This window comes from Lithobates pipiens, unplaced genomic scaffold (assembly GCF_037356315.1).
Source record: "Lithobates pipiens isolate NorthernLeopardFrog02 unplaced genomic scaffold, aLitPip1_a1.2 Scaffold_51, whole genome shotgun sequence".
Classification (NCBI taxonomy): Eukaryota; Metazoa; Chordata; class Amphibia; order Anura; family Ranidae; genus Lithobates; species Lithobates pipiens.
The window spans coordinates 1,137,691-1,161,985 of NW_027507874.1; the positions used below are offsets into that span (position 1 = coordinate 1,137,691).

A 24,295-nucleotide genomic window follows, 5' to 3' on the forward strand; every position below is an offset into this window, starting at 1 on the left:
AGATTAGCGCAGTGTCATGAATTTTGGTGATGCACAAACAGCTGTGTTAGGGTGGGTTCACACTTGTGCGATGCGGGAACCCTGCAATTCCACTACGGGTTCCTGCATCGCACCCGACTCGCACGACAGTTCACAACGACATATGCGAACTGCTGGGGAGTGTCATACAATGTTAATGACATCCCCATTTCAGCTCGCATGTTGCACTGCAAAGTGTCAGTTTGGACATGAATCGGATCACATGGGTGCTATGCGATCCGTTTCTGGTGCGGACCAAAAAAAGGGTCCTGTTGCGAGTTTAGTCCGAATGCGATACGATTTCAGCCATACTATCTGTATGGATGAAATCGCATTGCACGGACATTGCATGCGATTTTGCACTATGCAGCAGTGTGAACTGGCCCTGAGCCTAGGTTTCTGCAAATTTGATGGATAGCAATGTTACCTGTGAAGTTGCCCCAGAATGCAGTTCACATGCACACAAACCCCCCTTTTCATGTAGGCTCTGTTTCCACGTGTGCAACTTGTCCTGCGACTTGGGACTGCATAGTTGCATGACAAGAAGTACCCGATTTCCAATGAGTACCATTCATATCTGTGCGACTTCAAGTCACAGCGACTTCAAAGTAGTCCCTGCACTACTTTGGTCCCATTTTAATGTGACTTGAGGTCCATAAACCTCCAGAATACACAGGCATGGCTTCAAGTCGTGGCAGAATCGTGCAACTTTCAGGCTTTTCAGGCTAACGCAGCCTGAAAGTTGCACAATTCTGCTGCAATTTTGATGCAACTTTAAAGCAATGCCTGTGTATTCCGGAGGTCTATGGATCTCAAATTGCATCAAAGTGGGACCAAAGTAGTGCAGGGACTACTTTTAAGTCGCACAGATACGAATAATACTCATTGGAAATCATAGAGTACAAAGTCGCAGGCCAAGTTGCACAAGTGGAAATGGAGCCTAAATGAAAAGCGGGTTTTTGTGCATGTGAACTGCATTCTGATGGGCCAACTTCACAGGTAACATTGCTAGCCATCATATTTTCCCATAGTCTTTACAGCGCATGCGCAGGAATGATGATCAGATTTTACTACCACTACCATGGGCGAAGTACCCCTGGTAGTAAAATTCAATCGTTATGGCTATTTTCACACTTGTGCGACTTGAAAGTCAAGTGCTTTTGCCATGATTTTTGCCACGACTTGAAGCAATGTCTGTGTAATCTGGAGGTCTCTGCCACAAGTCGCATCAAAGTCGGACAAAAGTAGTACAAAAACTACTTTGAAGTCACACAGATATGAACTGAACTCATTGGAAATCACGGGTTATGACTTGTCATGTGACTTTGCAGTCTCAAGTCGCAGGACAAGTCGCACGAGTGTGAAAGGGACTTAGGCTGTCCGTACCACCTGATCACTGCTGCTACCTCATTGGTTTAGTGTATTGTTTTACTGGTGGTGACTTGTGGTTCTTTCAGTGTACTGGGTTCTAAAAACTGATCTGATTCTTTAACTCGGTAACTTGTACGATTCTTTAACTCGGTAACTTGTACGATTCTTTAACTCGGTAACTTGTACGATTCTTTAACTCGGTGTACTGTGTACTCCTTGCTCTTGTTTTAAGTTTGTATCCAGTTCCTGAGTGTCACTGTGCTTGGAGTCAGCTGATTGGTTGCAGGGAGGGGCAGATTACCACTGCCAGCTCTGCTATGTACTGAGTGCAGAGTGAACTGTTTCAAACGAATCAGTTCACTGAAAAGAATCGATTCATCCAGTTCACTAAAAAGAACCGATTCATAAGAACGATTCGTTCATGAACTGGACATCACTACTGTGTTGATCTATTTTCAAAACCTCATCATTGAGAATCATGACTGAGACTGAGACTGCCCCAGCCGCCGCTCCTCCAGCGGAGCCCGCCACCAAGAAGAAGGCGACTAAGAAGGCGGCAGCCGGAGGAGCCAAGAAAGGCAGCAAGAAGCCGCCCGGTCCCAGCGTGTCCGACCTCATCGTCACAGCCGTGGCCGCTTCCAAGGAGCGCAGCGGGGTCTCCCTGGCCGCCCTCAAGTAGCTCCTGGCCACCGGAGGATACGATGTGGACAAGAACAACAGCCGCCTGAAGATCGCCATCAGGGCGCTGGTGACTAAGGGGAGCCTCGTCCAGGTCAAAGGACATGGAGCCTCCGGATCCTTCAAGATCAACAAGAAGCAGCAAGAGGGCGACAAGGCCAAGAAAGTCACCATCAAGAAGAAGCCATCGGCTGCGGCCAAGCCCAAGAAACCTGCAGCCGCCAAGAAGCCAGCCAAGTCCCCCAAGAAGAAAGTCCCCAGCAAAGCCGCCAAGAGCCCCAAGAAGGCCACCAAGAAACCGGCAAAGGCTGCAGCTGCTCCCGCCAAGAAGGCGACAAAGAGCCCCAAGAAGCCCAAAGCTGCAGCCAAGCCGAAAAAAGCCGCCAAGAGTCCGGCTAAGAAGGCGGCTAAAGCCAAGACAGCAGCCAAGCCCAAGAAGGCCGCTCCGAAGAAGAAATAAGAATACCTCCCTCATCTCCACCCCCTCAAAGGCTCTTCTCAGAGCCATCCACCTCCTCCTAACAGAGCTATACCTACCTACACCCACCTCCTCCTAACCGAGCCACAGCTACCTACCAACACCCACCTCCTCCTAACAGAGCCACACCTACCTACCAACACCCACCTCCTTCTAACAGAGCCACACCTACCTACCTACACCCACCTCCTCCTAACAGAGCTACACCTACCTACCTACAGCCACCTCCTCCTAACAGAGCCACACCTGACTACCTACAGCCACCTCCTCCTAACAGAGCCACACCTGCCTACCTACAGCCACCAGGGGCCGCATAGCTTTTACACACGTGAGATGTTCCCATCACACATTGTACATTTGTCCCTTGCAGGGAATCCTCGATTACATTTTATGATAAATCCCACAAATGATCACTAGAGATCCTGTAGATCGGAAATCCCTCCTGCTATAAAGGATCGTTTCAGGGGCCCCATCCCACCCACATCTGTCATGTGAAGATAGGAGACCTGGAGGTTTTCCCGCACACTGGCTGTGGGGTCTCCCCGGGGGAGAGACATTCACACTACAATATGTCATCTGATCGGTAGAAGGGAAATCATTGTACTGATCGGGAATGTTAGAATGATCAGCAACAAGAACATTGTGTTATGCGGAGAATGGACTCTCCACTGTCATAGAATTCCATATTTTTTACCCAAATTATGAAGAGGATTAGCAGCCCCGATGTCACATTCAGGTTAGAAATTTTATCTCCCGGCTCCACTTTTAGAAAGTTCCCCGTATGATGATAATAGTCTTATTGGCTGATCGGAATATATGTAATTTGTCGCAACAGATAGTGGAGGGTGTTTCGCACACACTATCTGCTGATTGGCTGACATAAAATAATTTGACGCTTGCAATGAGAAATGTACAAATCTCTGCAGGGTGCCAATAATTGTCTTCTGTAGATAATGAATGAGAATAAAGAAGAGAGTGTAAGATGTGCTGATGGGAAGGTGTAACAATGTGATCGGTGTGTGTGTGGGGGGAAGAGATTGGAGAAAGTTGTAGAATAGCAGAGGAGAGGTTCCTGATAGATCGGGGAGAGGAAATGTCTTCTTCCTACAGAAGAATGAATAGTGAGTGAGATTTCTTACTAGTCATTTGTATGATTTATACACCGGAGCGGAGAAAGAGGTGATCCCGGGATCTGTGTACAGGAGGGAGGAGGTGACTTCTTATTTATCTTGAACACATTTCCTTTCCCCGATCTGGTAATGAGATAAGTATAGAGAATCTTTCTAGGAACTTGTCTTCCTCTCCTATATATTATTACATTGTATTATGGTGGGAAAAGATCGGCAGGAGAAAAGCTCTTCTTCCTAGAGAAGTGAGAATTGTTACTTTGTAATCGTCTTAGAAATGTTAGAGATCAGCGTGCAGAGAAGAGTGAGAAGAATGAAGAGATGTGGTGGGAAGGATTTGTATGATGTAGTGGCGATGAGATAGTATGGAGCTCTCTGAGGAGGATGTGGTGGCTCTGAGAAGAGCCTTTGTTGTGTGGGGTGGGGTGGCGATGAGGAGGTCGGTGGGGGGTGTATTAGGCCCTCTCTCCGCGGATGCGGCGTGCCAGCTGGATGTCTTTGGACATGATGGTGACCCTCTTGGCATGGATGGCGCAGAGGTTGGTGTCCTCGAAGAGTCCTACGAGATAAGCCTCAGAGGCTTCCTGCAGAGCCATGACGGCGGAGCTCTGGAAGCGCAGGTCGGTCTTGAAGTCCTGGGCGATCTCTCGGACGAGGCGCTGGAAGGGCAGCTTGCGGATGAGCAGCTCGGTGGATTTCTGGTAGCGGCGGATCTCTCGGAGAGCCACGGTGCCGGGCCTGTAGTGGTGAGGCTTCTTCACTCCGCCGGTGGCCGGGGCGCTCTTGCGGGCGGCTTTGGTGGCCAGCTGCTTGCGGGGAGCTTTCCCTCCGGTGGACTTACGAGCGGTCTGCTTGGTCCTTGCCATGGCCGATCAATGCTTCCAATTTCCACAAGGAATACATTACAAGTGTGAGAACACAGGCTGTGCGGCGTCTATATACATCACTGCCTTCTGATTGGACAACTAAAACACACCCCTTTTCATGATTGGTTTACTTTTTTTTTTTAAAGCGGCATTTTTAAAATGTCCGCCATGATCTGTCTGTTATCTGTGTTAGTAGAGTTACCTTCTTTGTGTGGGGTGGGGGAGGGGAGTTCCTCCACATCATACAATGTGTAAGAATTAGGAGCTCTGACATTGGACTGCTTGTCTCCATAATAAATGAGATGACAGAAAATTCTCACTGATCGGATTATTCCGTTCTTAGTGAATAACAAGTAGAAAGGTGACTTGTACAGCTTGTTCCGTCCAGCACAATTCTGTACTAACATGAAGGGACAGATCGCTGAGCAGACAATGAATCGTGTCCCCCCAGCACATCTTGGATCGGTTGGTGTTCCCATTGGTTTCCATCAGATCCATGTGGATACAATTCAACTAATCGGCTCCAATGTATCCTCTATGGAAGAGCAACACTGACATCTGCTGGTGACAAGAGAAATGGCTTCTGTGCTGGGATCTAGAAAGCGCTACAATAAGATTTCATTGTTTTCTTTCCGAATCCCACTTATAGGAAAAATAGATGATTACAACGTGATCTTTGGGAACAGAATTAGAACTCATACCGGGAAATTGGAGGGAATGGACACGGGCGACATCTAGATTGCATAATTAATCTGATGAATTTGCATTAAGGTTTTGTCAGAAAATTCACTAAAAACATTATTTGAACCATATTGCTCACCATATCTTCATCATGTTTACTTTACAATGAAATCGCAGCTCTGATATGGTGTATGTGTTCTACAAGAACCTTTTTGTCCTGTTGGGATGATGGGGGGTGTCGGGGAATTACTTGGCGCTGGTGTGTTCGACTTTAATACGAATTATTCTAACATTAATATAATACAGAATATATATATATATATATATAATGCCAACTGTTTACACAACTCTTTACAATAAAAATGGTGATAGTTCAATCACAATAGATTTCAATACACAAGTAATAGGAGGGACCCAGTGTAAGCTTTAGAAACATTGAGATTGCATTATGTTTGCCCATATCTCAGCAAATTAGATGACAGAGGGAGGGAGTTAAGAGGGTTAAATGTTCCCTGTAACCGTCACTTTCCAATCTGAGTATTGTAATCTGAGGCACCTGATATTTACCAAATACTCCTTTTTTTTTTTTATTAGAGAAAAGACACACACACACACACACACACACTTATATACATAGAGAGATACACAACAGGAAAGTCAATGTGTGCCCAGCTGATGATCTAAATCCCCCACCCATCTAAGGTGAGATGATCATGTATAATAGTTGGACTCCCATGAAGAAAATAAATGCTATATGACACATTTGAATCAAACACAATGTGATGTATAAGTAATATTTCTAAGCAGATGATCCCTAAACGATGTCGTAAAAGTAAGCATCCCCTTTTATGTGTCTCTGCAGACATTAGCATGCCTTGTACAGTCTTACATAGTCCATAAAACAAAAAAGTAAACGTGTAGGTGAAAATGATGTATACAAAACGGAAAATTGTATACTCACCTTTCCGTAATTTTCCTTTCCTGTTGCATCTCATGGCAGCATACACCTATGGGTTGTGGCTCCGCCCCCGCAACCTGATAGGACCGTTTAACTATTAAATCTTGAGAGGGCCCCTGCTTCAGCATTCTCAATATATAGATACCTCACCTTAGACGGGTGGGCATCTGTATGCTGCCATGAGATGCAACAGGAAAGGAAAATTACGGAAAGGTGAGTATACAATTTTCCGCTTTCTTGTCGCATCATGGCAGCATACACCTATGGGGAATAACTCGCAAAACTGGGTGGGTCTAAGCAGAAAAAGTTTATTTACAAGGAATGGAGGAATTGGACTGAATAATCGCTCTACCAAAATCCACCGTGGACAACCTAGCGGAGTCCACTTTGTAGTGGGATATAAAAGTACTTTTTGAAGACCATGTGGCTGCCTTGCAGATGGTTTCTGAGGACACTTTGCAGAAGGCTGCCCAGGAGGTTGCCATTGCCCTTGTAGAGTGCGCCTTTAAGCCCTCAGGTATCTGAGCTTGATTAGAAGAGTAGGATTTCTTTATGATTTTCACAAGCCATGCTGCGATGGTGCGGGAAGTAGCTGCCTGTCCTCTTCTGGAGCCATGAGGGATGACTAGGAGGTTTTCCACTTTCCTGAAGTCACTGGTCTTCGAGAGGTAGGCCAGTAAGTTAGATTTTACATCCAGTGGATGAGGGCCGCCCTGCTCTGTAGAAAGAGTGGGAAGGCATATTTCCTGATTAAAATGAAAGGAGGAAGCCACTTTGGGGACGAAGCGGTCTGAAGGTTTCAGAACTACCTTGTCTGGGTAGATGGTAAGGTATGGTTCCTTTGCCATTAGTGCATGCATTTCCGACACCCTCTTGGCTGATGTAATCGCTATCAGAAAGGTGATTTTGAGGGTTAGATTCCAAAGGGAAGCTTTTTCAACTGGAAAGAATGGGTCATGGGATAGGAAGTCCAGTACTATCGAAAGATCCCAAGTTGGAAATGAGGGCTTTCTGGGAGGTCTCAATCTTAGACAAGCCTTCTGGAATTGAGAAATAAGAGGTTCTTGAGCCCATTTCACCCCCGTAATGGCAGATAGAGCTGATACGTGTACTTTCAAGGTGCTTGAACCAAGACCTTTGTCAAGACCTAGCTGAAGGAACTCTAGGACCTGAGCAAATGTAGGGGATGAAGGGTCCCAGGCTTGTTGTTGTGCGACCGAGAGGAACTTATCCCAGATTCTCTTGAAAGTGTTATTAGTGGTAAACCTTCTGGCTTGGAGAAGGGTGTTTATCACTTTGTGGGAACATCCGTGAGCTATGAACCTAGCCCTTTCAGTCTCCATGCTGTTAGGTGTAACTTCTCTGGGCATGGATGGAGGAATTGACCTTGAGAGAGTAGATCCGCTGTCACAGGGAGCGGCAATGGTTCTGCTGTACTCAATTGGAGTAGGGTCGTGAACCACGGCCTCCTCTGCCAAAAGGGCAGGACTGCTAAAACTGTGGCACTTGATTTCCTGAGTCTGAGTAGAAGCCTCGATATGATTGGAGTTGGTGGAAACACGTAACCTAGGTGGAAATTCCAGTTGTGTTGTAAACAATCCGTGCCTTCCGCCGAAGGAAAGGGAACTCTCGCCAGGTACCTCTGACACTTTGCGTTGTTTGGAGTTGCTGCCAGATCGATATCCGGAACCCCCCAAGTCTTTGTTATCAGAGAAAAGGCCTGACTGCTTAGGGCCCATTCGTGGTTGCATACGAACTGTCGACTCAAGGTGTCTGCTATCTAATTCTGGACACCTGGTACGTATGTTGCCCTGAGACTGGTTAAATTCAGTTGCGCCCATTGGAAGACTGGTTGGACTTCTTGCAACATGGAGCGACTCCTGGTGCCTCCTTGCCTGTTGATATAGGCCACAGCCACTCGATTGTCCATCTTTAGCAGGACATCTTTTCCCTCCAGAAATGGGCTGAAGGCTAGTAGTGCCTGGAATGCTGCTTTCATCTCCAATAAGTTGGAAACCACATCGTGTGTCCTGAATGGCCAACAACCTTGGGCTGCGTGGTGACGATAGTGTGCTCCCCATCCTTCCATGCTGGCATCCGAGGTGATTACTTCTTGAGAGAGAAGGACTAAGCGTTTACACCTCTTCAGATTGTGTGGTTTTGTCCACCATGATAGCGATTGCTTCACCTCTTCCCGGATCACTATCGGCTGGGTCATTGACACGCCGTTCCATTGTTTGAGGAATGATATTTGAAGAGGCCTGGCATTCCACTGGGCCCATTGTACCATTGGGATAGTCGCCGAGAATGACCCTAAAATACTGAGACATTCCCTGGCGGGGATGGTAGTGGCCACGAGTAACCTCTTTACTTTCTGGATTAGGATGGGAACTTTCTCCTCCGGGAGTTCTACTGTATTGAGTCGGGTATCCAGCTCTGCCCCCAGAAAAATCATTCGCTGTGTGGGATTTAGACTGCTCTTCCCCCAATTTATCAGCCACCCAAATTTTTGCAGGGTGGAAATTAGGATTGCGCGGTGAAGTAGGAGGGAATCTCGGTTGTCGGCCAGGAGAAGGATATAGTCTAGGTAGTGGTGCACCCTCAGGCCTTGCTCCCTTAATAGGGCAATTACTGGCAGTAACACTTTTGTAAATGTTCTTGGAGCAGTGGATATTCCGAACGGGAAACTTTGGAATTGGAAATGTTGATGACCTACAACAAAACTGAGAAATTTCTGAAATGAGGTGTGAATGGGAACGTGCAGGTAGGCGTCTTGTAAATCGATGGAGAGCATCCAATCTCCTATGTTGATGGCCTGGAGGATTGTCTGCAGACTCTCCATTTTGAATGCCTCCACCAGGATTCGGTGATTGAGTTTCTTTAAGTCCATGACAGGACGTAAGTCTCCTGTCTTCTTTTTTACCAGAAATAGAGGAGAATAGAATCCTCTCCCTCTCTGTGGTAGAGGAACTTCCCTTATAGCTTGCTTCTGGATTAGGTCCTGAACATATCCGTTCAGTAGTACTCTCTTTTGGTGAGATGATGGTATCCTTGTTATTCGGAAATGGTCCCTTGGGTGCTTTCGGAACCTCCATCCGTGTCCGAATTGGACAGTCGCCACTGCCCATGGATCCTTTATTGTCCCCGCCCATACCTGCTTGAACAACCTTAGCCTGGCTCCTACTACAGCTGGTTGGGCGGGCGCACCTTCAAAAAGACTTTTGATCCCCTGAAGTAGGGGTCTTGGCTTTCTGGAGCTTGAGGAAGGATGATTGAGGGTTCTTCCAGTTTCTCCTGTACTCCTTGCCAGGTCTATAGGATCTTGCCTCCCTATATTTGTCTGGGAGGTTACGTCTGGGGGCTGACGGTCTTTGCTGTTTAGATCTTCTATCTGAAGGGATCAGACCCGATTTTCCCCCGGTAACTTTAGAAATCGCAGAATCTAGCTTTTCTCCAAAGAGATTTGCTCCGTCAAAGGGAATCTTGCACCAGTTTGTCTTCGAGGATGGGTCTGCAGACCAGGGTTTCAGCCAAAGTGCCCTTCTGGCCATTACTGAGCTCAGCATTGCTCTAGATGTAGATTTAATTATATCTACAGAGGCTTCTGCGACAAAGTCGCCTGCGAGAGATCCTGTAGGGCTGAGATTACCTTCTCTTGTTCCCCTCCTTCTGACACCAGTCTCTCGGTATTGGCGGACCAGTTGGAAATGGCTCTACCCACAGCTGCTAGGGCCACAGCTGGTCTGCATGCGCCTCCTGCTGATAGGTAAGATCTTTTCAGATCTAGGTCAATTTTCCTATCTAGTACATCTTTAAATGTAACCGCATCTTCGATTGGAAGTGTCACATGTCTGGCAAGACGCATCAGAGAAGAATCCACCACTGGCGGGGTCACTAATGGAGTGACACTAGGCTCCTTCAGGGGATAAAGTTTTGCTAACCTGTTAGTTAGACTGATCTTCTTATCCGGCTTTTGCCATTCCTCTTTAATCAAATCCTCTAGTTCCTCAATAAATGGGAAGGTCTCAGGATCTTTCTTGAGATTTGGAAAATATTTCCTCAGCTTCTGAGGAGTTTGTTTTTCTTCCACCCAATTGATCGCTTCCTTCACTGATTTAATGAAGGGTTCAACTAGTGCAAAGTCGAAGCCGTTAGAGGCGTCCATGTCATCATTATCTGACAAAGAATCTGACATCCTTGAAGTGGAGGGAACAGCAGATGTGGTGCCTTGCAAAGGTCTGCTAGTTTCCGGTCCTGCGATTTGGAGGGGCAATTCAGTAGCTGGAGTACTAGGATCTAATTCCCTGTCTTTTGTTGCTTCATTGAAGCATGAACGACAGGCCAGCTTATCTGGGAGTGCTATTGCGCCACAAACCCAGCATGAGTTTCCAGAGGGATGGAGACTTTGAGCGCGAGAAGAGTGTCTGCTAGTAGGGGATCTTCTGTGGTAGGAGTGTCCATGTCGGGAGTAGGACCTTGATCGCCTCCTCCTGTGATCTCCGCTCTCTCTGCGCCTTGAGCGGCTTCTGCTATGGTCTCGGTCCCGTCTATGACTTGAGCGGCTTCTTCTTGAGCGCCTTGAGTGCGACGATCTGGATGACCTGATAGGGCTGTGCAATTTAGACAGCGTTAGTGACAGGCTCTCTTTTTCCTCTTCGTACTTACCATGTTGACCCCACTTACCTAATAGGCTGGCGATGGTCTGCTGGGGCAGCGGCCTTTCAAGAAGAGTGAATCCTAAAAACGAACGGAAATCAGTGTGCAAAGACAGGTAGGGAGATATGCCAGTTGCAGAAAAATAACTTTAGAAACGAAGAGACTGACCTGAGATCCGAAGGAAACGATATGTAAGAAACGATCGGAATGACGAAGACGATCTTGGTCGTGAAGCAGCAGCCACGGTACACAAAGCAAAAATGCCATTTTTAAACCCCGCGCTAATGCCATCGTAACGCCGACGTCATCCCGCACATGCGCAGAAATGTCCCACGACGTTCGGCTCCATTTTGGAAAGTGGCGAACCGGCAATACAACGAGGCACTGAACGCCAGCGCATGCGTAGAGGAGATCAATCATCGGCGCCCGAGGAGCAAGGTTCTACAGAGCTTGACAGGAAAGGAACAGAAAATACCTAGAAAGCACAGGTTAGAGGCCGCTGCATAATAAATCTGTTTAAGATTTGTAAAGATAAATAACGATACCCCTGAGACCATCAGAGTGGGGATTCCTCCATTAAGCTCATTTAGAGGCTGTACAGGTAGGACTTCCACCCAGGAGAGGCTTGAACCTGGCTGGGGCGATAGCGGTAAGGGGTGATGTCCGGTCTTCTCAGGTGAGGAAAAAAAGGAGAATGCTGAAGCAGGGGCCCTCTCAAGATTTAATAGTTAAACGGTCCTATCAGGTTGCGGGGGCGGAGCCACAACCCATAGGTGTATGCTGCCATGATGCGACAGGAAAATAAGATTATATACGCATCATCCTTATATAAATAGATATCCGCTTTCAATTTACGAAAAAAAAAAAAAGTTCCCATGTGTTCTCTGAGGAGGAGCAACACTGGCACCTAGTGGTTATGAAAATGTATGTCTTCTATACGGAGCTATGGAAAGATATGCAATGTGATTGGATGGAAATAAAATGTCAGGAATTTCTGAATAAAGGGAATCTGCAACACCAGTTTGTACTGGGATTATTATTATATATAGTATTTCTTACTATAACACAGCTTCAAATGTCCAAATTCATTAGATTTTACAATCGGTATAATCGGTTGATTTTTCATTTAATGTATTTAGAATTTTTAATTGCGATAAAATGTGATGAGAGCTCATTGATGGAAATGGTGGGCGGCTCTTAGAAGAGCCTTTGTGTCTTGTGTTGGGATGATGATGATGGGGGATTACTTGGCGCTGGTGTACTTGGTGACGGCCTTGGTGCCCTCGGAGACGGCGTGCTTGGCCAGCTCTACGGGCAGGAGGAGGCGGACGGCGGTCTGGATCTCCCGGGAGGTGATGGTGCGGCGCTTGTTGTAATGAGCCAGGCGGGAAGATTCGCCGGCGATGCGCTCGAAGATGTCATTGACGAAGGAGTTCATGATGCCCATGGCCTTGGACGAGATGCCGGTGTCGGGGTGGACCTGCTTGAGCACCTTGTACACGTAGATGGCATAACTCTCCTTCCTGCTCTTCCTCCGCTTCTTGCCGTCCTTCTTCTGGCTCTTGGTCACGGCTTTCTTGGAGCCCTTCTTGGGCGCCGGGGCGGACTTGGCTGGTTCAGGCATGATAAGGGTTAATGTGATCTCCGCTGTGTGGAGGGAATGTGTGCTGGAGCCGCCCTCATGTGCTGCTTTTATAGGCGTCCTATGCAAATGAAGTCTCTTCCCTCCTCACGTTTCTATTGGAGGATTCAGTCATGTGGTGGGGAGGAGTGTTTTGCTTCCCTTGCTCGTTTACTGATTGGTGTAGAAACAAGTCAGAACATAATTGGCTGGCTTGGAAATTAACCAACCACAGTGTATGATGTCAGAGCATTGACTGTATAAACATAAGGAAGCTGCAGAAATGAGCGATCTTTAGCAGAGTAACAGAAGAATCTCACAATGTCTGGCCGTGGAAAACAAGGAGGCAAGGTTCGGGCTAAGGCCAAGACCCGATCATCCCGGGCTGGTCTGCAGTTCCCAGTTGGTCGTGTTCACCGTCTGCTCAGGAAGGGCAACTATGCGGAGCGGGTCGGGGCCGGAGCTCCCGTCTATCTGGCCGCCGTCCTCGAGTATCTCACGGCTGAGATCCTCAAGCTGGCCGGCAACGCCGCCCGCGACAACAAGAAGACCCGCATCATCCCCCGACACCTCCAGCTGGCCGTCCGCAACGACGAGGAGCTCAACAAGCTGCTGGGCGGCGTCACCATCGCCCAGGGAGGAGTCCTGCCCAACATCCAGGCCGTGCTGCTGCCCAAGAAGACCGAGAGCCACAAGGCCGCCGCCAAATCCAAGTAATCCCGACAACTCCTTTCTACTCCCAAATCCATTCATTTCTACAACACAAAGGCTCTTCTCAGAGCCCCCCACATCTCTCTACAAAGAGCCCCCCACACACCCCTCATTGTGTCTACCACATCGCATGCAATCAGCCCTCAATTGTCTGCATAGCTTTACACGGGAAATACATTCTTATTTATTCACACTTCTAGTACAGGAGATCTGTACAGGGAGGACAATTACTACATATAAAGAGCCTGCAATGTATTATTGGAGGACCTGGTTCTCTTATAGGGACTGATCGGCATTGTCCTTCAAACTAGTTCTGCTGAATCTAATACAGATCAGAAAATTGTAGTAAAACAATCATCCTCCGACTGATCGGGAACACAGATCTCAGAATGTTCCTATTATGCCGGGCGGGGTATGGAACGGATTTCACTTCATTTTAAATAGAACCTCACAATCATCTCAGATCGGCTAACCTGACACAGAAATGTAATGAAACAAAATTTAAATTCTTCCGGGGAACATTCCAGACACTTGATAAACGCGCTGACATATTATATTTCCCGGGGTTTACAGAATCCTAGAGAATGTTTTCTATAGAGATCAATGAAAAGTCTACAGAACAAGCATTTTCTGGGCTGAAAACGGAGAAAGATCAGAACACATTTCTTTGGATTCCTCATCAAAAACATCATTGGCTGATGAAGGAAACGCCGACAGTTCTGATTGGCTCATATTTCAAACTGCTACATTCCCCATTTGCCCGCCAGAATTCTTTAGAACGTTACAGACAAATAATCGGTCATTTTATACCGCCAAATCCGACACTGAGACCATCAGATGAGACAATTATCTGAGAAATATCATCAGCGCTTTGTTCCCAAACTGATTCATCGATTAGTCTGGAATAGAAATCGATTCAGAAGATTGTTGAATGATGTAAAATATGTTCTCTGTTACTAGATTTCTAAAAAGTGAAAGGACTGGTAGAAAACATGACACTCCCAGATACATATGTACAATGAATCAATAAAACAAACAGATCGTTATCCACTGTAACGAGAAATCAGCAAAATATTAACAATGTTTCTAAGTAATTATCTTAGAAACATTTCTTTACTAATCTTTTATAAATATTAACAATAGTAACTGTTGATTTGTGTTCTCTCCGAAAAAGAATTGGAAGAATAGGTTTGTCATGAGATCTGTATAGGATCATGGGATTGGCCTCTATCAGATGTAGCAGTAACAGATTTCCCCCATATTACATTTAGAGAATATATATATAATGTGAATGGACTGGTAGAAATCATGACACTGCCAGATATATAACAGTATGTACAATACATAATCAGATCTGCATAGGATTATGTAACTGAAAAAAAGATACAAATATGTACTATGAATCAATACAGACAATATTGCGCTTCTGATGAATTACATCGGTTTCCATTCAGCAAAATATTTAAAAGCTTCTAAAATGAATAGAGCCGCCCTTCTCATCTCCGCTCAGCTTTACACCCAGGAAGGAGAGATGTAGGAATAAAATACATTTCTTTGTTTCCTTTTCAAAATAATCTTTATAAATATGAAATATTGGAACTGGTGTTAGGGAGTGTTAAAGATTCATGTTTTCCATGTAATCTCCAGGTACACGTGAGATCTGCTTTACCAAAGAGTCGTAAGAACACAACAAAATGATCTATCCAATGTTGTATCCAATTGGGTAGAGAGTTGATCTTCAAGACTGTACAATCTGTACTCCGGATGAAATATGAAAACTTCTTCCACCCTAACAAATGAACGAATCCGATGATAATTGTACAGAAATCCTCCATCCGTTTCCTGCTGAGATTTGGCGCTACAATAGATCTGGTTCTCTGGATGGAACGTTCTTAGGAGCCATACACGCTATTCGATTGTTTATCAAAACCATATAATAAGAGATTCAACCTCAAGTTTCAATTTGTAAACAATCAGGCAGGCCCTTACACTGCGTGGTTTAGGTAAATCTGAAGAGAAATATCTGCAGAAAATCGAATCGTGTGTATGGGGCTTTAGACTTAGGGGAGAAATGTCCAGCTAAAGCTGATCCGATCCCAGTTCTGGACGTTTCCCAACAAACCCAAACGGCTGTTTGCGTTGAATCTTTAATAGGCCAATTAAAAGCAATCACCCCTTTCATCTCCTAGTGTGATCACACTTAGATCGCCTATATAGGGCGAATGTCACGTGTCCAACCCCCAGAACAAACCCTCCCGCTACAGAAGTGTGTACGACGCGTCATTTAGATTTCATTTACTTCTCCTGATAACGTAAATAGCGGTATGTAGTTCTTTGTACGAGAAGGTGGGTGGCCCTGAGAAGGGCCTTTGTGTAGATGAAGTAGGTAGGTGTCTATGAGGGTTTAGCCTCTGAATCCATAAAGCGTGCGCCCCTGGCGTTTGAGAGCATAGACGACATCCATGGCGGTGACGGTCTTCCTCTTGGCGTGCTCGGTGTAGGTGACGGCATCGCGGATGACATTCTCCAGGAAAACCTTCAGCACTCCGCGGGTCTCCTCATAGATGAGTCCGGAGATGCGCTTGACACCCCCTCTGCGGGCCAAACGTCGGATGGCGGGTTTGGTGATGCCCTGGATGTTGTCCCGGAGCACCTTCCTGTGCCGCTTGGCGCCTCCTTTCCCCAGACCCTTCCCTCCTTTACCGCGACCAGACATGACGACTATTTCCTGCACAAACAGAAACGGAGCTCAGCCGTCTGCCTGCCCTCCTTATATACAGCCTGAGCGGACCTGATGGAAACCTTCCGGTGATAGAGTCATTCCCATTTATTATTAAAAAACAAAAGAGAGGGAATGTCATTCATTTATAAGGCTCCTATATATTCTATTGCACGGAGAATGCGAATCTTTAACACTTCATAACAGAAAAACAATCAGCAGTTCCAATTGTTCATAGTAATTTTATATTTCTAAAACATAATTTTGAAAACGAAACAAAGAAACACATTGCTTCTGACGTCTCTCCTTCCTAAGGATGAGCGGACCTGATGGGAGACAGGAGGAGAATGGGCGGGTCTAGTCATTTATTACCCAGCATAGAATTTCATTTAATTAGAAGCTTTTCAATAGTTTGCTGAATGGAAACTGATGTGATCCATCAGACGCACAACATTATCTTTATTGATTAATTGTACATATTTGTCTGGCATGTCATGATTATTACCTATTTTTATCAATAATATCATATTTATCGATCTTTGGATAGGAAGTGTAAAATATGTGCAATCTGCTATATGTATAAATTATATATCAGACAGTGAGAGAAGGAAAAAAAATAAATAAATAAATAAAAAAAAAATTATATATATATATATATATATATATATATATATATAGATAGATATATTACAGTTCCCCATTTAGTTTTCTGAATTCTGAGGACTTGGAATAAAAGAGCACATATGGAAATGTTTTATATTATTATTCAATAATCTTCGGACTCCATTTTTATTTATTCCGGACTAATGGATGAAAATAAAGCATCGATGATATCTCTTGGATAAATGTCTCATCTGATGATCTCAGTGTCGGATTTGGCGGTATAATAGGGCTGATTATTTGTCTGTAACATTCTAAAGAATTCTGGCGGGCAAGTTTGAATGTAGCAGTTTGAAATATGAGCCAATTAAAGCTGTTGGGCATTTCCTTCATCAGCCATTAATGTCTTTCTGATGAAAATTTCAAAGAAATGTGTTCTGAGATCTTTTTTGGTTTTCAACCCAGAAAATACTTGTTCTATAGACTTTTCATTGATTTCTATAGAAAACATTCTCTAGCAGGGCGGATTCTCTATTGTGAAGTACGAGAAAAAGATTAGAAGAAATGGTAACATTCATATTTCTAATGGATTTATTATTCTTGGTTAGATAAACTGCCCGACAATTCAGAGAAGCGTTGATCGATGTTCCCGAAGGAAGAGATATCAGGTTTTAGTGTCGGATTATTCCATCTGAGATCATTGGAAGGTTCCATGATATTCTGGCGGGACAATTGAATGAATCAGTTTAATAGTTGCATCAATCACAAATCTGGGCAATTTCTTCAGATAATAAAATGCATTTTCCTCCCAAAGAGTGTGAAGGAGGATCTGAGATCTGTGTTCCTTTCAGCTGGGGGATGTTTGTTTGGTATTGAATATTGAATGATCTCTGAGCCCCAGAAGATATTCAGCAGATTTAAAGGACAATAAAAAGCAGTCCCTGTAAGGAGATCACATCGTTCCTTCACATGAAATACGTTCTAATAAATGATACAAATCATAGAAACTCTGAATTACTGTTAGGACGGACGGGTAAGGAGGGGTGGATGGTTTTGGTTGGAGGGTTTAGCGGTGAGTAGACAATCAGCATAGAATGATTGGAATGAAAAGAGATGAGAGAATGATGTACTGTGATCACATTTCCTGTCATTACTCCTCACCTCTATTACAAGCCTGAGTGTGATAAGAAGACAAAGGCTTTGCCTTTACAGGGAACTTTATCTGACAGTATTAATAATATATAACTTAATTGAAGAATAGGAATAGAAACCAGGAATGTCCCGCTCTATATAGAGCATGTTTGTGAGGCAATGCTAAAATAATAATAATATTGATCTTTAGACGCGGAGTAGATCGCTCAGACTGGGGAGGGGGTGAATAAACCTCCCTTCTATTCCCATCCTTATTCTAGATTTATCGCGGAGATCATCTCCACTTTCTGTCTGTATATACATCCCCTATTCACCTCCTTGTACTGCGCACACACACCCCAGTGTTCTATCAGAAATGACCACAAGGTGGCAGAGCTGAATAACACTTATGCCGCACTCACACATTGTTACAATAAAAGATCCTCCACAATATCCCGCCTTATATTGTTACTTTACATGAAGTCACAAAAAGAGAAGATCGTGGAGTTCTAACCCTCAACACAATGGAGGAAAGAAGCAAGAACAACAAAACATTGTATCTACTCAATCAGCCCAGACAAATCTTTGTCTATTTGTATCTATTTCAATCAACAGCAGATCAATGTACAGGGGGGGGGGGGGGTTGAGCTCATTCTGTGTACTTATAGTTCTAATTAACAATAATAATAATAAACATAATTCACATGTACAAAGTATCAGATACATACAAATCTGATCACAATATCACCCCGGGCAGCACACAGTCCTAAAAAAAAAAAAATGTTTCCTAAATCATTGGACGTGTTTATCACCATAATGAGTTTACACATGATCTCCAATCCAAATCTGCGAACCATTTTATTCCCAATCATTCCAGTGTCTGAATGTCTTAGTATATATATATATATATTTATGGCCCAGAGCCCTCTGACCGATACGGATAAGGATGACAAACAAGGTTAACACAAACTCGCTTACTTGAACCGGACCTGAAAGTGTGCCCTGGCCTAACGTAGGGTATACCAAAATAAGGGGGCATACCCTTGATAGAGAAATGAGTAATAAATGAAATGAAAATGAAATGAAGTGAAATGAGTACTCGCTCGAGGAGTATAATGCTTGAGAAATGCCCTGACAGGGGATGGGTGGGTGGGTATCGCGCACCGGAACCGACGAGGTAGCCAGGCGAACGGGCTGGTTATATACACCACCGGGCTCCACCCATAATTCCAGGCCACCATACTGGCCTTTCCATTTATGGCCCAGAGCCCTCTGACCGATACGGATAAGGATGACAAACAAGGTTAACACAAACTCGCTTACTTGAACCGGACCTGAAAGTGTGCCCTGGCCTAACGTAGGGTATACCAAAATAAGGGGGCAAAAACATACAGGTAGGGAATGCCTTTATTGATTCAAGTTTGTTACTGGGTGAGCTTGACAAAGGCCTGGGCCATCTCTACTTGCGGATTGGGTATGTAACGGGCGAAACAGGTGGACTTCCACCTACCCAACTTTTTGATAACGTGGACCGGGACCCCTTGGCGGGAGGCAGTTGAAGCCGCTCCGATCCGAAATGAATGTCCGGAGTAGTGAGCCGGATTGAGGTGAAGGATGCCCAGGAGTATCCTGACATGCTCCATGAACTGGGCTGCGTTCAGTGGCTTACCGTGGAATGGCAGAAGCGGGCTAGTTCCTGGTTGATCGGCCAGAAGGGTCAACAAGCGGGTGAGCATGGCGACCGGGCACCAGCGGTTGTTAGTTTTATAAAAATGTATGTCCGTCCCTGGGCCGAGCTGCTGCGTCTTGGATACTGCTATATGTAGGATGAAATGGTCTCCGTGCCTGACCAGGTGGTGCTTGCAAAGCGTGCGAGCTGAGGGGCTACTGGAGGTAAACTCGCCTGGCCGCAAGAAGCCGTAGAAGGCCAGGTGTATGGCTGCTTGTATAATGATACTAGTGTGGAGTCCGAAAGGTGCAGTGGCCAGAATATCGGACATGTTTCTGAAAACGTCTCCTGTGATAGGCAGGCGTTTGAGGGAAGCCGCAGGCTGGCGTTTCTGGATGCCACGCATGACGGCCCGAATGGCGTGACAAGTGAACAAGGAGGGTTCAGCAGGGTCCTGGAGGGACGTAAAATGTTGTACCCCGGCCAGGTATAGTCGGATCGTGTTGAAGGATAACGCCAAGTCCGAGTGGCAATGGGCAATGAAGGCCAGAACTTGCTTGACCCGGGAGGTCTCTGTGGAGCGAGATGTTAAGAAACGGTTAAAGGCCCTCCAGGCTGTTTGGTAGGCCTTGCGGGTATTGTCTGCGAGGGAGTGATTGATGAGTTGCGTCGCGGCTACTAGGTGAGGGGTTAATCCAGGGTCAGTTGAGACCAGTCCGGGATAACTGCTGACGTTGGTCCGGCTCCGGGCACCTGATCGAAAAAGGAAACTAAGTTAAAGCGGGAGAGGGCGTCCGCTGCCCGATTACATTTACCGGGGATAAAGGCACAATGAACATTAAATTGAAACAATAATGAGAGCTGGACCAGCCGCCGCAGGAAGGACATAATCTCCAGAGACTTGGACCTGCCTTTGTTAATGATTTCCGCAGTGGCGAGATTGTCCGTTGAAAAGGTCACTGTTTGACCGGACCAACTGCGGCCCCACGTATGGGCAGCGGCTACGATGGGGTACAACTCGAATAGGGAGGACGTCTCGGTGAAGCCCGGAATAGCCAGTATCTGAGGAGGCCAAGGGGCTGCAAGCCAGAGGTGGCCAAAAATTGCCGCAAAACCTGTGGAGGCCGCTGCGTCGGTCACGACCTGCGGTGACGAGGAGGACACGGAGGGAATGAATAGGGACACACCATTCCAGGACGTCAGGAATTCCTCCCACATGGCAAGATCAGCTATAGCCGCGGGGTCCAGGCTGAGGATATGCTCCGGGTCTTGTGAATGAGACAGTAGGACTAACAGGCGTGATATAAAAGCGCGACCTTGAGGGATGATGCGCATGGCAAAATTAAGCATACCGAGAAGGGACTGTAACTGCCTCTTGGTACAAGTTCTGGTGCGGGTGAAGTCCCTCATGACCGACCTGATGCGGCTTAGTTTATCCGGGGGGAGGCTGGCCTGCATAGTGCTGGTATTTAAGCTGACCCCGAGGAAGGTGATTGCCTGCGCAGGGCCCTCCACCTTGTGCTCAGCAATCGGGACGTCAAGGTTATTGAAGACCACCCTTAGTTTATCCAAATCCCCTGGAAGGGAGCCAGGTGACTCGACCAGCAGGAAGTCATCCAAATAGTGTATGACTCCCTGGCACTGGGCTACGTGCAGCAAGATCCATTCGAGAGCCTGCGCAAACGAGTCGAAGAGCCAGGGGCTACTCTTGGACCCGAAGGTTAGCTTAGTGGCAAAATAGTAGAGCTCCCTCCATTTGATGCCATGCCAGCACCAGAGAGATGGGTGGATAGGAAGGAGCTTGAAGGCGTCCGAGATGTCGGCCTTGGAGAGCCATGTTCCTGTGCCTGACTTGAGAATGGCCTGGATGGCCATGTCTACGGACGCGTACTTAAGGGAGAACTCCTCAGAGGGGATAAGAGAGTTAAGACTGGGGACAGAGGAAGAATAAGGCGCTGACAAATCGTAGACCAACCTAAGTTTATTGGAGAACTTGCCCTTGACAAGCCCAATAGGGCTGACTCGCCAGGTGTTAAATGGGGGCTTCGTGAAAGGGCCTATGATGAAATCCCGGTCTAGCTCTGCCTGTAATAGCTGGTCGATGGCTTGTACGTCCGTGGCTGCTGACCGCAGGTTCTGGCACTCGTGTGTAAGGTGAGGGAGGGAAATAAGTCCTGTATGAAAGCCCTGAGTAAAGCCCTGGACTAGGTAGGTGGCAAGTGAGGGGGTGGGATGATTGGCGAGGTAGACGCTGAGCCACGACACGTTGACCCGGCTTAGTCAAGATTTTCTAGCCTGCTTGACCTCGCACATGAGCCTGGGATGAGCTCTATTACATCGTGAGCATACATGGAGCAGCCTGCACTGGCTGAAATTGCACGACCCGCTGTTGTAGTTGTTACAGATGGCTGCGCCCCCCAAGGTCTTGACCGGGCGCCCCAGTTTATCCGTCTGCGGCAGGCGTACCGGCGCCGGTAGGGCCTGGGCAGTGCCTGAGGTCGATGGACCGTCTACGGGTGGGGTTGCCACTGAGCTGGCACACCAAGTCGCGGTGTGAGTAGCCGACTGGCAAATGGCACAAAGAGGAGACCGCAGCCCTGCGAAGTGTCGACAGAACAACTCGGTGTCCAAGACACTCCAATCCGTAGGTATCTGAAATTGGGAGAGCCTGGCGGCCGCCTTAGCGGAGAAGGAGCGGTGATAGTCATAAAATGCAAAACCGCCGTATTTGTACCCCAGGTCAACTACTACGTGGAGGTAACGATCCAGTTCCTCCCTCCTGCCGGGGGAGGCCGAGCAGATGACATCCCTCAGCATGCCGAAGGCCAAGGTGAATTCGGTGACCGAAAGCTTCCTGTCCAGCCTGGGGTCTTTGGCTTTGAGGACCACCGACACGTCCCCCCAAGTGTAAGCTTTATTTTCTGCCAGCTCATGAATGGATATCAGGAGTGAAGCCAGATTGACGTCCTTCCCCTCTAGGATGTCCTTCCTGATGTTGGCTGATATTAAATGAGAAGGGTACACTACTGGTGTACACCCGGGGGTACCTGCGCTGGTGTTCTCCACTGCTTGTGAAGCTGGTATAGGAGGAGAAACGACTGGGCGGGTCTCGAGGAGGGCCACCCGATTCTGAACGTCTGACATTGAGGTCGTCAGGGATGACACCAGCGTGTGAAGCTGCGTGATGGAAGCAGCGATAGAGCCCAGGGAGGCCTGCTGGACACTATCCTCAACCGCGGCTGGGGGAGGAAAAAGGAGCCCGAAGAGCTCGGCCTTTCTGGCTGTAGCTGGGAAGGGTACACCCCTACGCCTCAACTCGGCTGTCAGCCTTGGAATGGTCCATGATCTGAAGGACCTTTGGCTGCCGCTCTCTGAGACGAGAGACGGGGACAACGGAGCCGTGAAGTCCTCGCTGCCAGCCTGGGACATGGTGGCAAAATCCAGGCTTGGTGAGCCTATTAATCCTAGGGTCCGGGTTTTTCTCCTATACAGAACCTAAGAGGGTGACATGGATTACAAGACTCGTAGGAGACTCCTAAGCAAACATTTTTTTTTTTTTTACTACCGCTTGTGGGCATCTCCCTCCCCGAAGATACTCTTACCTAAGGAGGTACCGTCCGACCCGGTGCAGGTTGGACCTACCGAAACTCGACTGATCTGAGGAAATGAAGGTAAGTTTGTATGAGACTCCTATACCTGCAGAGAGATGTCTAGCTAAATTGTGGAGGTAAGACTGGAAAATGTGAAAAAGACATAACTGAAACGAGCTACATAAATGAATGAGCAGACAACCGAATTTAGAATCACGTGCATACGGCGACAGAGATGTGACTTGGTTGCGTCGAAAATTTCCTTTTCCTTCCCTTTCCCCGTTTTTTTTTTTTTTTCAACGTGAATGCCCATAGTCCTTGGGGCTCAAGCGGAGGTGGACCCCGCCACGTGGAGCTCAGGCGGGGGGTGAACCCCGCCACGTGGAGCTCAGGCAGGGGGGGGGGGCCTGCCGCGTGGAGCTCAAGCGGGGGTGGAGCCCGCCACGTGGAGCTCAGGCAGAGGGGGGGGGGGACCCCGCCACGTGGAGCTCAGGCGGGGGGTGAACCCCGCCACGTGGAGCTCAGGCAGGGGGGGAGGGGGGGGGGGCTGCCGCGTGGAGCTCAGGCGGAGGTGGAGCCCGCCACGTGGAGCTCAGGCAGAGGGGGGGGGGGGACCCCGCCACGTGGAGCTCAGGCGGGGGGTGAACCCCGCCACGTGGAGCTCAGGCAGGGGGGGGGGGGGGCTGCCGCGTGGAGCTCAGGCGGAGGTGGAGCCCGCCACGTGGAGCTCAGGCAGAGGGGGGGGGAGGGGACCCCGCCACGTGGAGCTCAGGCGAGGGGTGAACCCCGCCACGTGGAGCTCAGGCAGGGGGGATCCAACATTGAAGAATCAACTGGACTAGAAGCGGGAAGTGATACGTGACCGTGAAATGAGTGAATCTGCCATGACAGAGATCCGAATCGCCATGCCACAAACTAGCGACCGAGCACGAAACGGAACCTGGAGCATGTGGAAGAAGGTGAAATGAAACACATAACATATTTGCATGAAATGAAGAGACATATTCGAACTGGAGCAGAGCAAGCGAAACATGCGGACTGATTGCCTTGTCGTAACGAGCAGTCGGCTGTGGGTCGAACGATTCGACCGCTACAATAGAAATGCACGGGCAGACGAACGGTTTCGAATGCCGTAGCTGCGAATGAATCGCCTGGCGTGGCGTAATCGAACGTGTCGAATGATGACAACGCCTACATCGAAAGTAGCATACAGTGACAGGCGTACGAGGCCACCGAAACATTCGATATGAAACCGAGCGGCTCGTGCATACAAGCGAAATGACGGTACATCGAAAACATAATGAAAAGAGGGTGCCGAAGCCCTACCTGCGACAGCCGGCCCGAGCGACCAATTCGATAGGTACGACGACGACAACGAATCTGCGGACGCTGATGGACGAGACGGGATTGTCAGATTGAGA

At 47.3% G+C, this 24,295-nt stretch overlaps 4 protein-coding genes and 1 pseudogene across 4 annotated transcripts; 2 read left to right on the plus strand and 3 right to left on the minus strand.

Moving 5' to 3' along the window:
* Positions 1-1,867: 1,867 nt before the first annotated feature.
* Positions 1,868-2,547, plus strand: LOC143957039 (histone H1B-like; annotated as a pseudogene).
* Positions 2,548-4,105: 1,558 nt separating this feature from the next.
* Positions 4,106-4,538, minus strand: LOC143957040 (histone H3-like). The gene has a single exon (XM_077467179.1). It carries the CDS (start codon positions 4,536-4,538, stop codon positions 4,128-4,130), a length of 411 nt encoding a protein of 136 aa, XP_077323305.1. The 3' UTR covers positions 4,106-4,127.
* Positions 4,539-12,076: 7,538 nt separating this feature from the next.
* LOC143957194 (histone H2B 1.1-like) lies at positions 12,077-12,457 on the minus strand. The gene has a single exon (XM_077467341.1). The coding sequence runs from the start codon at positions 12,455-12,457 to the stop codon at positions 12,077-12,079; it is 381 nt and encodes a 126-aa protein (XP_077323467.1).
* Positions 12,458-12,747: 290 nt separating this feature from the next.
* On the plus strand, positions 12,748-13,242 carry LOC143957075 (histone H2A.J-like). Its single transcript, XM_077467212.1, has one exon. It carries the CDS (start codon positions 12,776-12,778, stop codon positions 13,169-13,171), a length of 396 nt encoding a protein of 131 aa, XP_077323338.1. The 5' UTR covers positions 12,748-12,775; the 3' UTR covers positions 13,172-13,242.
* A 2,327-nt stretch (positions 13,243-15,569) lies between these two features.
* On the minus strand, positions 15,570-15,896 carry LOC143957077 (histone H4-like). Its single transcript, XM_077467213.1, has one exon. The coding sequence runs from the start codon at positions 15,879-15,881 to the stop codon at positions 15,570-15,572; it is 312 nt and encodes a 103-aa protein (XP_077323339.1). The 5' UTR covers positions 15,882-15,896.
* Positions 15,897-24,295: the final 8,399 nt, after the last annotated feature.